The sequence below is a fragment of the Amorphotheca resinae genome (genome assembly GCF_003019875.1).
Source record: "Amorphotheca resinae ATCC 22711 unplaced genomic scaffold M430scaffold_5, whole genome shotgun sequence".
NCBI classification, from domain to species: domain Eukaryota; kingdom Fungi; phylum Ascomycota; class Leotiomycetes; order Helotiales; family Amorphothecaceae; genus Amorphotheca; species Amorphotheca resinae.
In genome coordinates, this window is record NW_020194475.1 from 1,202,570 (window position 1) to 1,217,823 (window position 15,254).

The 15,254-nt window shown below is 50.3% G+C and overlaps 6 protein-coding genes across 6 annotated transcripts; 4 read left to right on the forward strand and 2 right to left on the reverse strand.

The window, feature by feature from the left end:
- Positions 1–1,513: 1,513 nt before the first annotated feature.
- M430DRAFT_18546 (hypothetical protein) lies at positions 1,514–1,906 on the forward strand (the record flags this gene model as incomplete). Its single annotated transcript, XM_024863893.1, has 1 exon — positions 1,514–1,906. The coding sequence occupies one exon, from the start codon at positions 1,514–1,516 to the stop codon at positions 1,904–1,906; it is 393 nt and encodes a 130-aa protein (XP_024721660.1).
- A 997-nt stretch (positions 1,907–2,903) lies between these two features.
- M430DRAFT_233267 (hypothetical protein) lies at positions 2,904–4,346 on the forward strand. The gene is made up of 3 exons (XM_024864882.1): positions 2,904–2,983; positions 3,049–3,443; positions 3,577–4,346. Exons 2-3 carry the CDS (start codon positions 3,060–3,062, stop codon positions 4,237–4,239), a joined length of 1,047 nt encoding a protein of 348 aa, XP_024721661.1. The 5' UTR covers positions 2,904–2,983; positions 3,049–3,059; the 3' UTR covers positions 4,240–4,346.
- Positions 4,347–4,366: 20 nt separating this feature from the next.
- M430DRAFT_34688 (hypothetical protein) lies at positions 4,367–5,780 on the reverse strand. The gene has a single exon (XM_024866597.1). The coding sequence runs from the start codon at positions 5,719–5,721 to the stop codon at positions 4,528–4,530; it is 1,194 nt and encodes a 397-aa protein (XP_024721662.1). The 5' UTR covers positions 5,722–5,780; the 3' UTR covers positions 4,367–4,527.
- An 819-nt stretch (positions 5,781–6,599) lies between these two features.
- On the reverse strand, positions 6,600–8,601 carry M430DRAFT_27443 (hypothetical protein; the record flags this gene model as incomplete). Its single annotated transcript, XM_024865613.1, has 4 exons — positions 6,600–7,193; positions 7,248–7,531; positions 7,772–8,348; positions 8,584–8,601. The coding sequence occupies 4 exons, from the start codon at positions 8,599–8,601 to the stop codon at positions 6,600–6,602; spliced, it is 1,473 nt and encodes a 490-aa protein (XP_024721663.1).
- A 1,604-nt stretch (positions 8,602–10,205) lies between these two features.
- On the forward strand, positions 10,206–11,324 carry M430DRAFT_50059 (hypothetical protein; the record flags this gene model as incomplete). The annotated part of the gene is made up of 4 exons (XM_024868112.1): positions 10,206–10,254; positions 10,311–10,483; positions 10,531–10,815; positions 10,869–11,324. 4 exons carry the CDS (start codon positions 10,206–10,208, stop codon positions 11,322–11,324), a joined length of 963 nt encoding a protein of 320 aa, XP_024721664.1.
- Positions 11,325–13,052: 1,728 nt separating this feature from the next.
- M430DRAFT_18551 (hypothetical protein) lies at positions 13,053–14,813 on the forward strand (the record flags this gene model as incomplete). The annotated part of the gene is made up of 4 exons (XM_024863896.1): positions 13,053–13,316; positions 13,386–13,574; positions 13,743–14,627; positions 14,697–14,813. 4 exons carry the CDS (start codon positions 13,053–13,055, stop codon positions 14,811–14,813), a joined length of 1,455 nt encoding a protein of 484 aa, XP_024721665.1.
- Positions 14,814–15,254: the final 441 nt, after the last annotated feature.

The following is a 15,254-nucleotide window of genomic DNA, read 5'->3' on the forward strand; positions in this document are numbered from 1 at the left end:
GAGACTGGCAGACTTTCCTGGAGTCCTGGGTAGCCCTGGCGGGGATCCAGATTGAGACATTGGAGCACTTCCAACTAACAGCCGCTCCACACCAATAGGCTCCTTACCGTTACGGTAATATTGATTAGCCAGCCCCCCCCCCGTCGGGCTCTCGCTGGGGTCCTAGATCACGCTCATGCCGCGCTACGCAGGACGGAGCTTCCATCCAGTTTAGTACGGATGTATATTGCTACTTTGTACTTAGGTACTGAGAGCAAATCGACCACATCACTACTGGAGTTGATCTCGTCTCCTCAATCCTTCTGCACGTCGTCGCTACGGGAGAGACTGCGCCTGTTTGTGGTGTTGGGAGTATCAGGTTTATCGGAGCTATCAGCATACGATGTCTCGAGAGAGAAGCGCGGCGACGCAAAGGGTGGTATCAGCTCCCAGCCGTCGATTTTGGGTTTTCGGCGAGACCGCTATCTGCCAGTAAGAATGCCTGACCGTCCGAACTTTGAAGGATCGAGCCATGGAACAATATGGAGGTACATCCTTGGCGCAGGCCACATGCACTGTGATGGATGTACTCTTTTCTGTGGGTCAACCTGGGCCTCCCCCGTTCCCTCTTCCCCTGTAGCTATTCTAGCAAACCTTCGATTATTGTTCTCCAGAATGTAACCATCGAAGTTGACGCATGTTTCAGGGCTCTTCCGTAAATTAAGGTCGTACTGCTAAGTATAGTAGTACTGTAGTATCAAGATTCTTGTAAAAGGGAAGGCTCCGTAAAGCAGCATGGGGGAGGGGGGTTTTCTGCACTGATCTGCAATGTTACGGAGATGGTATACTGTAATTGGAGGCGTTGCTGGATCGGGACTACCACGTAAAGGGGGGGAGACAAAAGATCAGCCTGCTATCGACCAGATACATTACGGAGGTATTCCCTTTGGCCTGTGCCTCTTGAGTCTGTGATAATTCGAGTAGCAAGAGCGCCTCTTCCCTTGGAACTTGGAGAAGACGGTATCACCAGCCAATCAGCATTGAAATAATTCGATCACTGCGGTGGGGCTGTGGCTGCGGCTGGACCTTGCACGGCATACTGATAAGGTGGCCTGGTGAGGACTTTGCTCAATACTCTGTAGTGAGCACGACGGATGACTGCCTTGACTTGGAGGATCTTGGAGTCTTGGAGATATGGAGTCTGGCATGGCTTGAGCCTTGAGCCTTGAGCGGGGCGTGCCGTCGTGTGGACAGCTCACTCTGTACTCTGGAGTAAGGTAGTACGTTGTCGCCCCCTATGATCAGCCATCGTTGCTCCGTCAACCTTTTAGACCAGCTTTAAAGGCCGCTTGAAAGGCTCCCGCAGAACCTTGCCTAGTGGTGAGCTTATCGTGAGAGCAATCCTTCAGGTACGTAGCCCAGAGACTAGAGTCCCCGACGTTCATTCCTCGCATGATCGTCCCTCTATACTTCTACGTTGAACGTTCTCCTCCATAGCCAGTTCTTCCCTCCAGAGCAACACCGCCGCATGATCATGCGCGCCACAACAGGAAAGTTTCCAGAACGCCGCGGGAATCGGTCGGGAACAGCTTCTGGCGGCATTCCCGCCTCTCCGGGGTTTCTCTCCTTATCTTGCCAAGGTTCCCTCCGGGGCCCCCATGTCCGCCAGGCCTCGCATGACCGCGATCACCGCAATGGCACGATCACCTCACCCCGGGCTGATATGGCGTGGCGTGGACTGGCCTGGCCCGTTCAGGAAGGTCGATCGTTGCTGGGGATCGCAGTCCCCGTGCCGGTGGCAGTTCGAATTGTGGTGCTGGCTGGCACTGTGGCACTGTGGAACTCCAGCCGTTTCGGCATACAGTCGTGTGCAGACCGTCCACCGTTCCGCGTGTCTATATCGGGTCGTCCTGTAACTCTGCTGTAACGACAAGATCTATATCATTATTATTCTTATGTAAGTTGATGGAGCAAATTAGCTGCGGTTTGCAGGGCGAGGCGGGGAGGCACGAATCTCCTATAAGACCTTAGTAAGGACAGGATACCGCACAACACAGCACAGCACAATACTACTTACAGAGTCGTGTCTACAGAGTCCTATACGCAGACACGGTAACAGTATCTACCTACCTAGTATCCCTCGTAGGTAGGACTGGACTGAGCGAGGCCCAGAGAGGTTGAGAAATGATGTGAGAGCAGTCTCTTGTGCGGCTGTGGAGACGACCCTATCGCTCTCTTGCGCTTGTCTTCCTGTACCAACAGAATCAGGAGAAGGAAGGCCTTCTTGCCTCTCAACCCTTACCATCATTATACATACCGTATCCTACTGCTCTTAATATCTGTAATTTCCTTCCAACAATAGAGTAGAGAAGTTCCTGATCTGACAAGCGGTCCTGATGTCTCTCTCTTATGGCTGATCAAGCTCAACAAGGCCTTGAGACCTGATTCTCCTACCGTTGCAAAGCAGTTTCCTGGGGGAAACCGCTCATTGAGTCCGTTTATCTTCTCTATTCTCGAGAGCTTCATAGAAGCATTTGTTGACGTTGTTGACAAAAGCTTGCTAGAGCCTTCTATTGTGTTTAACAAATTGGTCATTGCATTGAGAATAAAGGACTATCAAGGTTGATAGCAGCATAGAGAGTCGTTCTTCATGATTAAATTCACACGTGAAGGACCTAGGCCACTGCATGTTTCCAAAAGGGCCCCCTTTTGCCGTCTCGTTTCCCTTGCCAGCATCGCTTTTCGCGTCCCTTTCGTAACGTTTCCGGAAAGCTCTTGGACGTCTCGCAACACCCACCTCATCGGAGAAGAGAAATCGAAGCTGATCTACTTCTACGATCAGACTTTCCCATTCACTTCTTAAACATGAGGCCCTCTGCTCCCGCGCTTCCCACCTCGAGAGTTCATAGATCTCGCTCTGGTCGCGATCCACCCGACCTCGATCTACCAACACCACCAACCCCAACTCCCCAACACTACCGCCACCACCACCAGCAACCTCACTGTAAGTTCTATCGAGTTCATAACTCCATTTGGGGAGTAAGGTATGACGCTAACCTTGCGACCTAGAGTTGCTCACCATGCCCCCGAAGCGCCGAAAGCGTCGTCGTCGCGAGGACGAGTCGGTAATCAAGACCGAACCTGATACTCGCCGCGCTGACAGAGAGAACGACGATACCTTTGAACTCACGGACGAAGAGACGGAGGTCAAGAAGACAACATCGTTCACCACCGTCGAATACAACCGCTATCTTCGTAGCAAAGCTCGTAGCAAGGCTCGGAAGTCCTCCCAGGAAGTTCAGCTTGATGATCCATTCCCATTTCTTCGCCTCTCCCCCGAGATCAGGAACATGATCTACCGATACCTGGTTGTCTCCAAGTCCCCTTACCCTATCCGCCTTGACTTCAGTGGTTGCCTTTCCCAAGGTGGAATCGAGACCGCAATACTAGTGGCAAACCGCCAGGTACGTGCCTCTGAGTTAGACTGTCATCCTACGTACACAAACGATATCTTTGGACCGTGTTCATAAGCCCTTTCCACTATCTTTTGGTTGGAAAATATTATCCTGAATTTGATACTGATACAGCACGTTGCAGGTGTACAATGAAGCCTCTAAGATCCTCTGCCATGAGAACGTGTTCCAGGTTCCATACTTACCATGGAATTGCAGATATGGTGGGGTTCCATATCGTGTGGACAGTCCTCGAGATGCCTCTGCAACTATACGTCAATTGCGCAACGGCCGAGCTGTCGATATGGTGAAGCATGATGGTCTGATATACGAGCACGTCTTCCATCGCCTCCGTAATGTCGAACTGATGATTGAGGTATACGATAAGACCCTTCTACAAGATTACATGAACATGGTTTGGGTTTCAGAATGCCATAGAACCTTTTGGCCGATTTGCAAGACAATAACTGCATTGGCATCCAAGGAAGTCGATGATCTGCGAGGTGGAGCCTGTCCCCTCTCGCTCGTCATTCAGTCGTCGGGCCTGGTTGGACATAAGACATTGCGCACAATTCTCCAACCCATCCTCAAGCCGGAGATCTTCAAGGCAGTTCGCGATGGAAAGTTAAAGGTGAAAGTGGACGGAATATTCCCGCAGAACTGGGAGTCTATTTTCAGCAAGATGATGGGTCCCGGGTTTTCTCCCCACAATTTGGAGGTGCTTGAGGATCCTGGTAATCTGGATGGGAAGGATTTGGACGTGTGGTTTCCGCCAGAGGAGAATGGAGAGGATGAAGAGGACAATTGAGACCAGAGATATGGAGAGCACCGGTTCTACGTTACTTTGTATGCAGCCCTTAAGAGGAGATCGATGGCTTCCGAATCGCCTGCTTACCGTAGCTAATTGAAACTGCTGTTTCTTCTCACTTGTCTCGCTTGCTTGCAACTATTAAATTGATTCTAAACACCCAGTCTAGACAGATGTTGTAACATCGAAGACCTTTCACTGCTAGGCTTTATAAATATAATACACGCCCGAGGCCTGGATATTCTGTGGGCATCCTCCAGGATTGCACGCTATTACAGTGCAGAAATATCATTCCTGCTTAAGCATCGGCAAGGACGGCAGTTCCTCGGTGATCTGCTCGACCTTGATATTTTCTACCTTCTCGACGATATCGCCGTCTTCGTCCTTCTTGATCAGCTCTTCTCGAGCCTTCCTGCCAATATTAACCTTTGCTCTCTCAGCAGCTCTGCATAGGCCCTTCAGACCCAGGTCGCACTCCCCGCACTTGCGTCCAACAGGAAGGCAGACAGTCTGCCCAAAGCCAACGAGCAACCAGTTGATCTCGTGCCAAAGCTCTCGCGGAAGCCATGCCTGCAGAGCCAGCCGTGTCTCCTCTGGGTTCTTGGTCTTGTGCCAACCCCAGAGATTCGTGATGCGGTGGACATGCACATCGACACCGATGCCCTCGGTCCGGCCCCAGGCGCTGCTGAGACAGAGATATGCCATCTTAGGCCCGACACCTGGCAGGGACGTCAAGCCCTCGATCGTATCGGGGATATCCCCATTCCACTTATCCCTCAGGATCTCCGCCGCCGCCTTGATATACTTCGTCTTGTTGTTGTGAAAGCCGACCACCCAGATCAGCTCATTCAACAGCTTCGGATCCACCGCCAGCACGTTCTCCAGGTTCAGCCCCGCCGGCGCGCCCTCCTTGTGCGGCGGCAGCTCTTTGCATAGCCGCGCCATGGCCACTGCGTTCGTCGTGTCCTTCGTCTGCGAAGACAGCATCAGCGCCGTCAGCGTCTGATACCTTCTGACCCGCGGACTGACGCCCTTCTCCGCCAACCTCTCGCACCCCATCGTATCCACCGCCGCATTACGCGCCGGCCCCTCAGTCCGCATCCCCTTCACCACGGCGTACATCTCCTCCCAGTCGCTCGGCGCCTGCATCTCCAGCGCCCCCGTCTCCTCGTCCTTCACCTGCCGCGCCGCCCGCCTCACCCGCCGCTCCTTGCCCACCGCGACACCGGCCTCGACAACCTCCGTCTCCTGCTTTATCACCGTGCTGCTTGCTCGAGGAGAAGGCGACCGTTTCACGGGCTCTCGCGGCGTGCCCGCGCGCTTCCGCTTTCGCGACGGCGGAGCAATGGCATCCTCGATATCCGGGGTTGAGCTCTCGTCGTGCGCGAACCGTGCGAGCGAGGAGCGAGTGCGGCGGCCGACGGCTGGGGTGCTCGCGGCCACGAGCTTGGACGTCTCTTGTGAGATTCTGGACGTCCGCATCCTAGGGGAGTTGGGGATCCAGGGCTGTCCTGGAATCCCTAGAGTACTGCACTGTAGGTACTGTACTGTAGTTGGAAGTGAGAGCGAATGTTTAGCGAGCGGGCTCGGAAGACCCCTTCCTCCCCTTTCCTTTTTCAAGCGAATAGATAACCCCTATGAGCAAAGGTACAACGTTGATATTGATTAACTTTACTAAGATATCCCCCAGGTTGGTTTTGATGTCATTACAAGGAAGCTACTGGAGGCCAGAGAAAATCGGGCGTGGAGAAATAGAGCCAGTAAAGGGAAAGAAATAGGGGGTGTGAACTTGTAGATAACGGCTGTACTGCAGTATATGTCTATCAATTAATCGATAAACTACGACGGCATTTTTAACGAACCTTAGTCCGGAAACCAATTCAATCAAAAATAATTTCAACTACAGAACTTCCATTTCAAACAAAAACACAGGGGAGGTGTTGGTTAAGTCGCTTCAGGCCCAAAAAAAAAAAGAAAATCAAAAAGAGAATACACTCCAAGTGGGACTCGAACCCACAGCCTCAAGATTAGAAGTCTTGCGCGCTACCATTGCGCCATTGGAGCAATTACTTTGAATTGCTTCATTGTATATTCGGGATTGTAATTTTCTATACATATACCACCACAATAATAGTACGCAAATGGATTTCAAGTATCCAAAACCTCTCCTCTCAAGATTGAAGGCGTTACTAGCGCCGATATTATGAATTCTGACAGTCCTATCCCACGCAATCCTAAAATTTTGAAATTCTTTAAATGCCTAATTTTACATGATGCTTCGTCCTACCTCTAGTGATCTGTCTTCAGACCCTGACCCCGCCTTAATTACCTCGCTGGTTCATAATGCGCGAACGACGCTATCATAGGTTTCCCTTCCCATACGCGTCCGCGATTCTCTTCGCCACGGCCTCGCCACTCCAGTACGCACCTGTGACGGTTCCCAGGGCCACGAACGGTGCAGTGTGCTCGCCGGCAAACCAGAGGTTTCTACCAGGCAGCCCTTCTCTCATGATCTCGATGTCTTTGTCGCCCTCTTGAAGACCGACTTGGAAATTACTATAACTACCGTACCCAGCCAGCTCATCGGTTACCCAGCTTGTCGCGAGACATGATGCTGGAGTACAGTCTTTTGAACCATCAACATAGTGAGGAAGCAATGAGTAGTAGGGCTTGAAGAAATTGACCAGGTGAGCAGTTCGTGCCTCCTGTGATGGTAATGCTGCGAGCTCCTTTGAGAGAGATATTGATTGATCACCGAATATGTAAAATAGCAAGGTGGGATGAGAACAAGATTCGGGAAGAGTGGACATATCAACACTTTCCTGACCCCAGCGTTGAGGATTCGTGTCGGGTGCGTGCATAGGGGACAGCCACTGCGTGAACCCGGTGAAAGTCTGCTCTTCGGATGGGATTGAATCTTCCAACCAGAACGCTCGAGGGAAAGTTATATATACCTATGCGCAGTTAGATATTTTCTTGAGTTCCAATGACCAAACTGAAGATTGAACCTTTTCGAGACAGCCGTAGCCAATAGCATCGATGGCTTGGGCAAAACGTGGGGGTAACGACGGGACGAAAGCTTCTTTATTTCTCTTGAGCCATCCAAGTGGGGTCGTGACGATAACCTCGTCAAAATGGAACTCATTTCCATCATCAGTGAAGACTTTAACAGTATCGGCGCTAGTATCGATGCTTCTGACTCTTGTTGAAAGCCTGACATCGGCATTTGCGAGCGCTGGCTTGGCAATATGATCAAGTATTTTCTTATACGTGCCCGCACAGAATAGATTCTCTGGTAACTGTCAGCCTTTTAAATTACCAAATGAGGATATATGGCCTGAGAATAAAGACATTATTGCTGATAAGTTGACAAGTGACACAGGGCAAGGAGAAAAATACGAGTAGCGAAATAAGTAGCAAATAGATGGTAACAATTGACAGGTATAAAGCAGCCTTAATATAAAAACCCATCGGGAAAACAATGCTTCTGATTGGCAGAGAATTGATATATGAATATGGGAAACCGACGTACCTCCCTCTATACATTCTTCCAGCCAGAAATACTTCAAGCTTTGCCTTTGGACCGGGCTTCCAACAAAAGTGCCCCACATTTCGGACATCTGCATCACAAGCTTTCTCTGTTGTTCGTGGCTGGCTGCATCTGGGAAAACCTCCTTGACTTTCTCGGCAAAAAAATCGTGAAGACTCTCTTTAGGATCGATCGTTGATGCGTTCTCAGTAGAGTGTTTAAATGCCTGGAGCACGATACCCCACATGGCTTCACTTAACTCCTTTCCATTCTTTAATTCGTGACCTGCCTCATCAAATACATTAAATCTTCCTTCCCAAGTGTGGCAGGGTGTATCGGTCTCCTTTGCAAGATCCAAAATTGGGTTGTGTTCGGTCCCATGTATCCAGTTGGGACCAAGGTCAACCAATTGACCCGAAGGAAGCTTGGTTTGGTGCAGACGACCTCCAATTCTATCCCGTGCTTCCAAGATTGTGACCTTGAATCCATGTTGAAGTAATACGTCGGCACATCGAAGACCAGCTATTCCAGCGCCGACTACGCATATTCTGGGTATCATCGAAGAACCCGTAAGACGGAGCTTGATGCATGGTTAGCGAGGTCTTGGTAATTTGATTTCAGCTAGACATGAACATCCCAGACAATCCACACTTCAGCAATGGATTACGATCTCCTACTGGGGTATTTCAAGCCAAGTTGAGATGGGAAAGAAGCTGTACAGGGGGTATTTGATGTTGATCCTCTTGAGCTAAAGAAAAAAAGGAGAAGGAAAAAAAAAGTCTTGTATCTGTTCGGGCTTGTACGGGACTGCCTACCTTTTTTGAAAGCTCCATGATGTTGTCTGACAGTTTGACATCGGTATATTTATGACTCGAGAACAGGCCGGAGTTCGTGAGATCTTGGTAGATGCGAGAGGCGTGTCTGCACGACAGTGGGGTGTAAGAGGTCGTGTACGAATCCATACTCTAACGAGTCCCGAAGAGGAATTTAGGAAGGGAGGAGAATGAGTGTATTTCGACAGGTCTGCTTTTCAAGTCTGAGGAAAAAATAGATAAAATGGGGATGCATAGAAGGGGGTCAGATCGCATAGAATAGGATAGGGAGAGGGAAGGAGTGAAGATGGAAATAGGGGCAAATGCAGATGGGAAAAACAAATATCTGGAGGGTCGAGACAAGCGGTGGCCAGGAGGCTCGGGGACTGAAGACTCGAGGTCAGAAGTCTCGAGACCATGATAGCCGCCTGGTGCAAATAATGCTCTAGGTGGAGACGTAAAGGACGATGTCAACGACAGATCCGGCCATGACTACTCTCACTTCTCAAAAGGAGTTACGAGTTGGCCTTGGACTTGGTCTTGAACTAAGACCCGAAGAAACACGCGCAATGCAATGACATGGTGCATATGTATAGGATGGAACTCCAGAACTTTCGAATATGAAATAAGACGTACCTACTTGCGCAAATGGAAGAGTGGTCGATGTCGCCCTCCAGCATTCAGGAGTCAGGGAGTCGGGGGTCAGGAACAGAAAAAGATCAACCGGAGTTGAGTCTCCACGTTGAAAAGTTTGATTGGCGTTGCGGGCCGAGCCGGGGACACAGGAAAAGGACCAACGGAACGGAATAATACTTGAGCTTTCAGGTTCGAGAAATAATAATCACAATTGCATGATCTTGTGAAGCTATCTACTGACAAGGGAGAGGATCAAAGAGGGCGGAGATGTGAGTTAAGCAAGAGAAGTGTCGGATTGCAAGCCGCCGACCCCAGAGGGAGGCCGGATTGGAGTTGAAGCCTTTGATGGTCGTCTGTTGTTTGACTGTATTTTCGACCCTGAAAATAGAAGAACAGGTGGGTGTATTCCGTGAGGCATTATTTTGCTTTATCGCTATCGCTATCGATAGCACTATCATAAATAGCCATTGGTTGGCAGCCCTTGCTCTTTAGACTTTGGCAACCTCTCACCCCTTGGCGTATCAGACTGGTTTACGATGGAGGCAAGCCGCATCGTTTGGCTGTAAAGGCTCGAAACTATTCAGGTATCATTACCGATCATTCCACAGCAACCAAGTCCCTCGGAAAGTAAATGGCGCTCTTTATGACGCGTTTGTGGCTCTTCTGTGGCATTTTTATAGCTCTTCTGGGTAAGGCAAGACCGCACCTATGTCATATTCGGAGTTGGAGTTGCGCCGACAGCTATAATAAGCATACATCCCGTGTGCTGCATCATTGCGCTCCACTCCCGAAGAGTCCGTCATAAGGTACAGGAGTACAGTAATCCGGCCCCTTGTACCGTGTATAACTTGACAACACATCAACATGGACGACTGTTGATATGGACAACCGCTCGTCTCTTTTCACCTTCGATCTGTTAAACCCGCCGTCCCGCGATTCGAGTTAGCCGCTAGAGTTTAGCCGTTCATCGTCCCGTATAAGGTGCAAAGATGGCAGAATCACAACCTTTGTTATCGGGAAACTTGGGTGCTACACCGGGTTTGTCACCGCTGGTTATATGACCTCCTATCCCAACGTTGCTGATGATGCGCAAGCTCCATTTGCCGTTGCCAAAGGCCAGCGGCCCCAATGCATCGCACATCGTGGCTACAAAGCCGTGTATCCCGAAAATACCATGGCCGCGTTCAGGGGTGCTGTAGATGTGGGAGCGCATGCTATCGAAACAGATCTCCATCTCTCGAAAGATGGTGTGGTTGTTATATCTCATGTAAGGAACCATGAGCTCTGTTGGAGATCCCAATGCTCATATGGCAGGATGCCGATCTCAAACGAGTCTTTGGCAAACCAGAAAAGGTCATTGACTGCGACTGGAGCTACCTGAAGACACTACGCACGTTGAAAGAGCCGCATGAGCCTATGCCACGGTTGAAGGACTTGCTCATCTATTTGGCTGAGCCCGGTCTAGAGGATATTTGGCTTCTGCTGGACATCAAGCTCGATAATGATGCAGACGACATAATGAGGTTAATAGCTGCAACTTTGGCGGAGGTCGAGACGTCAAGTCCCTGGAACAAGAGGGTATTACTGGGCTGTTGGGCAGTAAGTCGATTCAAGAAACTCACAATGTTCGAGACAGATACTGACCTAACAAGGAGCAATATCTCCCACTCTGCGCGAAATATTTGCCGGGTTATCCTATAACACATATTGGTTTCAAGATTTCCTATGCGCGAAGATTCTTGGCGGTCCCTGGCGTCGGATTCAACATGCTCCAGCACGCAATGGTTGGACCGTTCGGGAATGCCTTCCTCAGAGATGTCAAGAAGGCTAAGCGGTCCATCTTTCTTTGGACAGTCAACGAAGAAACATGGATGAAATGGAGCATTCGCAAGGAGGTCGATGGGGTCGTGACGGATGACCCCAAGAAGTTCTTGGAGATCTCTAAGCAGTATAACGGCGAGAAGATCCACTTGCCTTTAAAGCAATGGGGATTTGCTCTTTGGATGAACATCCTGGTTGTCGTGTTCAGCCCTCTCTTCTGGTGGAAATACGGAGTTAAAGTAGACGCTGGAAATGGCAGAAAGGAGTTCAAGAGCTCAGAGGGGTGAGAAGTGACCTAGAAAGCAGCTATGCAAGAAACAATGCATTATTGGTAACTTTCACTTTTTAATGTCCATTTTCTCTCTTGGAGATAGCCTTGCCGGATTTTTGACAAGTATCAAACCGTCGGCTATTCAAATCAACACGCGGAATATTCACTCTCACCAATATATCCAAGTCGAGTCCAACGCCCCAAGTCTAGTTTGTTTTCTTCATTCTGCAACGATTTCGTTCCCCCAAGAAGCCCACGATGTGCAATATCAAAGTGTTCCGCTACACGGTGTGCGAGCATAGCCTCGCCGACAAGATACGCTGCCCCCAGAACCTCTCGCGGCCCAAAGAGAAGTGCGACAGAAACACCTACTACTCGACGCATCACGGCCTCTGTCCCCACTGTTCCGCCCCTCCCACCACCTCCAAAGCAGCAGCACCAGCAACCAAGCCCGATCGGAAACCGAGCGAAAGCTACACATCCCATGAGGAGACGGACGATCTCGCCGACCTGCCGAGCTCTCGCAGGGGGAAAGCAATGGTTAGCATCATGCGCATGGTAGGATCGGTCAGGCGGCACGCGCTGCGTCGGAAGAACAGTGATCTGGAATATGGCAAGCAGATTGAGGATCCTATGGACGATGGGTATGTCGGCGGGCCAGCACCGCGCTCGAGCGAGCAGCTGGCCGAGGAATATAGGAGTATTCTGGACGAGCACCCGAATCTACAGAAAACAAGCTTTGAAGACCGGCGCAGCCCGTCGAAGAAGATGGTGGATGTCGAAACGGCAACGACGTGGTCTGGGGTCATAGCAAGTGCCATTGGGCAAGATACGGAGTCTGGCTTGCTTCAGGGGTTTGGGGGAGCTCAGATCGGGGAGAGTCATGAGGACCGCGTGATGGATAGGAAAAGGGGTATAGGGAAGCCGATGGATGTAGAAAGGGGGCTCAAAGAGTATGATGAGAGAAGACTACGGGAGGGTTACAAGGGCTATGATCGGTGACTGTTGAATGGTGCTCGATATAAGGTATATGGAGTAAGGCGCCAGGGGCATCCAACAGGGATTGCACGTGATATATGATGGGGAACGAGCGATACCATTTTCTAATTTGCATTCGATGATTTTCTAATGAGAGAAAGGAATTGGCATGATTTCAATGTTAAGGTACCCTACCTTAAGGTACCTAGGTAAAGAAAGTGCTCGTGATCCATATCACATGGTCATAATCAGCGCAAGGCTGAAGAGAGATCTTTTATTGCATATCCCTCGAGAATCACCCCAACCCTTCCCGCCAAAGAAATATGGTATTTGTTTACCCTAAAGTGCCTTGTAGGTTGTGATCTATATCACGTGATTATAAAACCACCGTATGGCAGAGAGCTTTTTGTTGCATATCGCTCGAGAACCCTGCCTCGTCCCTTCCCGCCAAAGGAATCTCAGGGTGTGCGGGCAAACAAGGGTCTGTTCAACGCAAAATTGATGGATCTGAGATTGAAGTCACATGATATAGTGGGTTTTGTTGCACATCGCATCTGTGATGATTTTGAGATTGTCGAACGTTGCTTTAAACAGCGGCTGTCTTAGCATCACGTGATTTTCCAACCCATCTCATCCCGCAGCCGTTCCCAGTTTCGTCACGTCACGCGTTTTCCGCCCAAAAAAGGATCGAATTATCCTCCTTTTCAGCAGACCTCAGCCACCCCTAGGAATTATCCGATCCGATACAGAGGTATATGAATCTATGATGCGGAGAACCCAGCTCCCGATTACCGCGTTGGCGGCGTTCTCGAAATTGAACGACATCTCGTTTCTGGATATTGGGGTTCATGATCTGGGAGAAAAGGGCTTCGGATTGGTTACTGAGAGAGCACTTAGCTCAGACGACACCTTCGACACTCCTACTCTTCTTCTGATCCCGCGCGAGCTTACCCTGTGCGCCGAGACCATTGAAGAGTATGCGAAAGCTGACCAGCATTTTCGCCAATTGCTAGATGCCGCGGGCGGCAAGGTAAATCATTTTTATCTTATCATAGGTTTTTCTTGGTATGAGGATTCAATGTGCTGATGACATCTATAGTCCCTGAGGGGTGATGTGCTCCTGTTCTTGTTGATGCAGATCACCATTGCTTCGCCAGACCACGGACAGAACGTAGGACTGTCAAGTCCCTGGACGGAGTATGTTAAGATGCTTCCAAGTGAAGTGCCAGTTCCGACTCTGTGGAACGAAGGGGAGCAAGAGGTATTATTACAGGGGACGTCGTTGGAGGTAAGTCAATAATGAGTTTCCTCGACGCGCGTTCATCAACATCCCCACAACATGCATTGCTATCTGAATGATTTCGCGCGGCATCCAGTGCCGGTCGTCATTACTAAGTTAGAAATTGGAAATTGTGGATTTATAATGCAGGGTTCTTGTCTGATTGAGATCCTCTAGTCTGCCCTGAACGCTAAGATGGCGGCGCTCTCTCGGGAATTCGGGAATCTTCGTGAGAGGACAGCGGAGATCCCGTGGTGTCAGAAATGTTGGTGGGAGTCGGAGGCACTCCAGTTTTCGGACTGGCTGCTTGTGGATGCCTGGTACAGATCCAGATGCCTGGAGCTCCCGAACGCTGGCGAGTCTATGGTTCCCTGTCTGGATATGGTCAACCACTCACATCAAGCGAACGCTTTCTATGAAGAAACCTCCAACAACAGTGTTGCTCTGTTACTCCATCGTCGCGATGAGAAACTTGACGCAGGTTCGGAAGTCACCATAAGCTATGGAACTTCCAAAAGTCAAGCTGAGATGCTGTTCAGCTATGGGTTCATTGACGAACAAAGCACCACGCGTAGCTTGGTCCTGACACTAGAGCCTGTCTCAGATGATCCGTTGGGCAGAGCAAAGCTGGCAGCATTTGGTGGGCCACCAATCATCAGTATATCCGAGGTAGGGGGCAGCATTACATGGGAAAGTCCCTTCTTGTACCTGATGTGTCTCAACGAAGAAGACGGCTTGGAATTCAGGATCCTGCAGCAGACTGACGGCACCTGCAGCCAATTGAAGGTGTTTTGGCAAGGCTCCGATGTAACAGACGCGACCAGCACATTCGAGGCTCTTATCAGTAACCATGAACTCAAGGATGTTTTCGGACTCCGAGTCGTCGTTCTTCTCCAAGATCGGATCCGCCAGCAGCTCGAGCGTCTCTACGAGAGTGAGGACACCTTGCAATCAATAAATTCCATGACGCATGTTTCTCCGTATCGGCGCCACGTCGCTTTGGAGTTGAGAAAGACAGAGACAGCGATCTTGGAGGCTGCGTTTAGCGCCGCAGACATGCAGGTCAGTGAGGGGAAGACAATCCCCATGCCTCATGGTTCATGATCTTGTGATGGCTAACTCATTGGGCAGAAGAACAAGCTCTTGGAGAACGAAAAGGTGATGGAATATCTCGGGATGGGTAACGCCAGCGAAGAACAGCCACAGTCACACGAGGCCAATAATCATGAAGAGGAGGATTTTAGTTGAGCTAGGGCTGTCCTCTCGGCGCGGGGGTGGAGCGGAGAGGCTGGGGGTCCTGGGGAAAGTCCGCCAGGAGTTGAATCGGCCAGTGTTGCCCCGGACTTTCACGAGTGCGGAGATGATGCAGCTGCGGACTCTTGAGGTTTGCGGGATGCGGCCAAGTCGTTGGGGGTTGTCTGCAACGTAGAAGTATTAGCATTAGCACAGTGCGCATGGCTGAGTGGGGTTAAGAGTGCCGAAGCCTGGAGTGATTTCAATTTGCGGGGGTGGGCCTTGGAAGGCAGGCTCAGCGCGGGAAAGACACGGGAATGGGGGGTCGTTGTCCTGCCGTCTCAGGCATGGAAAAACCAACGGAAGCGAACTAAGAGAAATAAAGTGCGATGAGGTACTCGGCATTATCGCATGCAACTCCATATCTGGAGCATGCCTAAAGTCCTAAAATAGAGG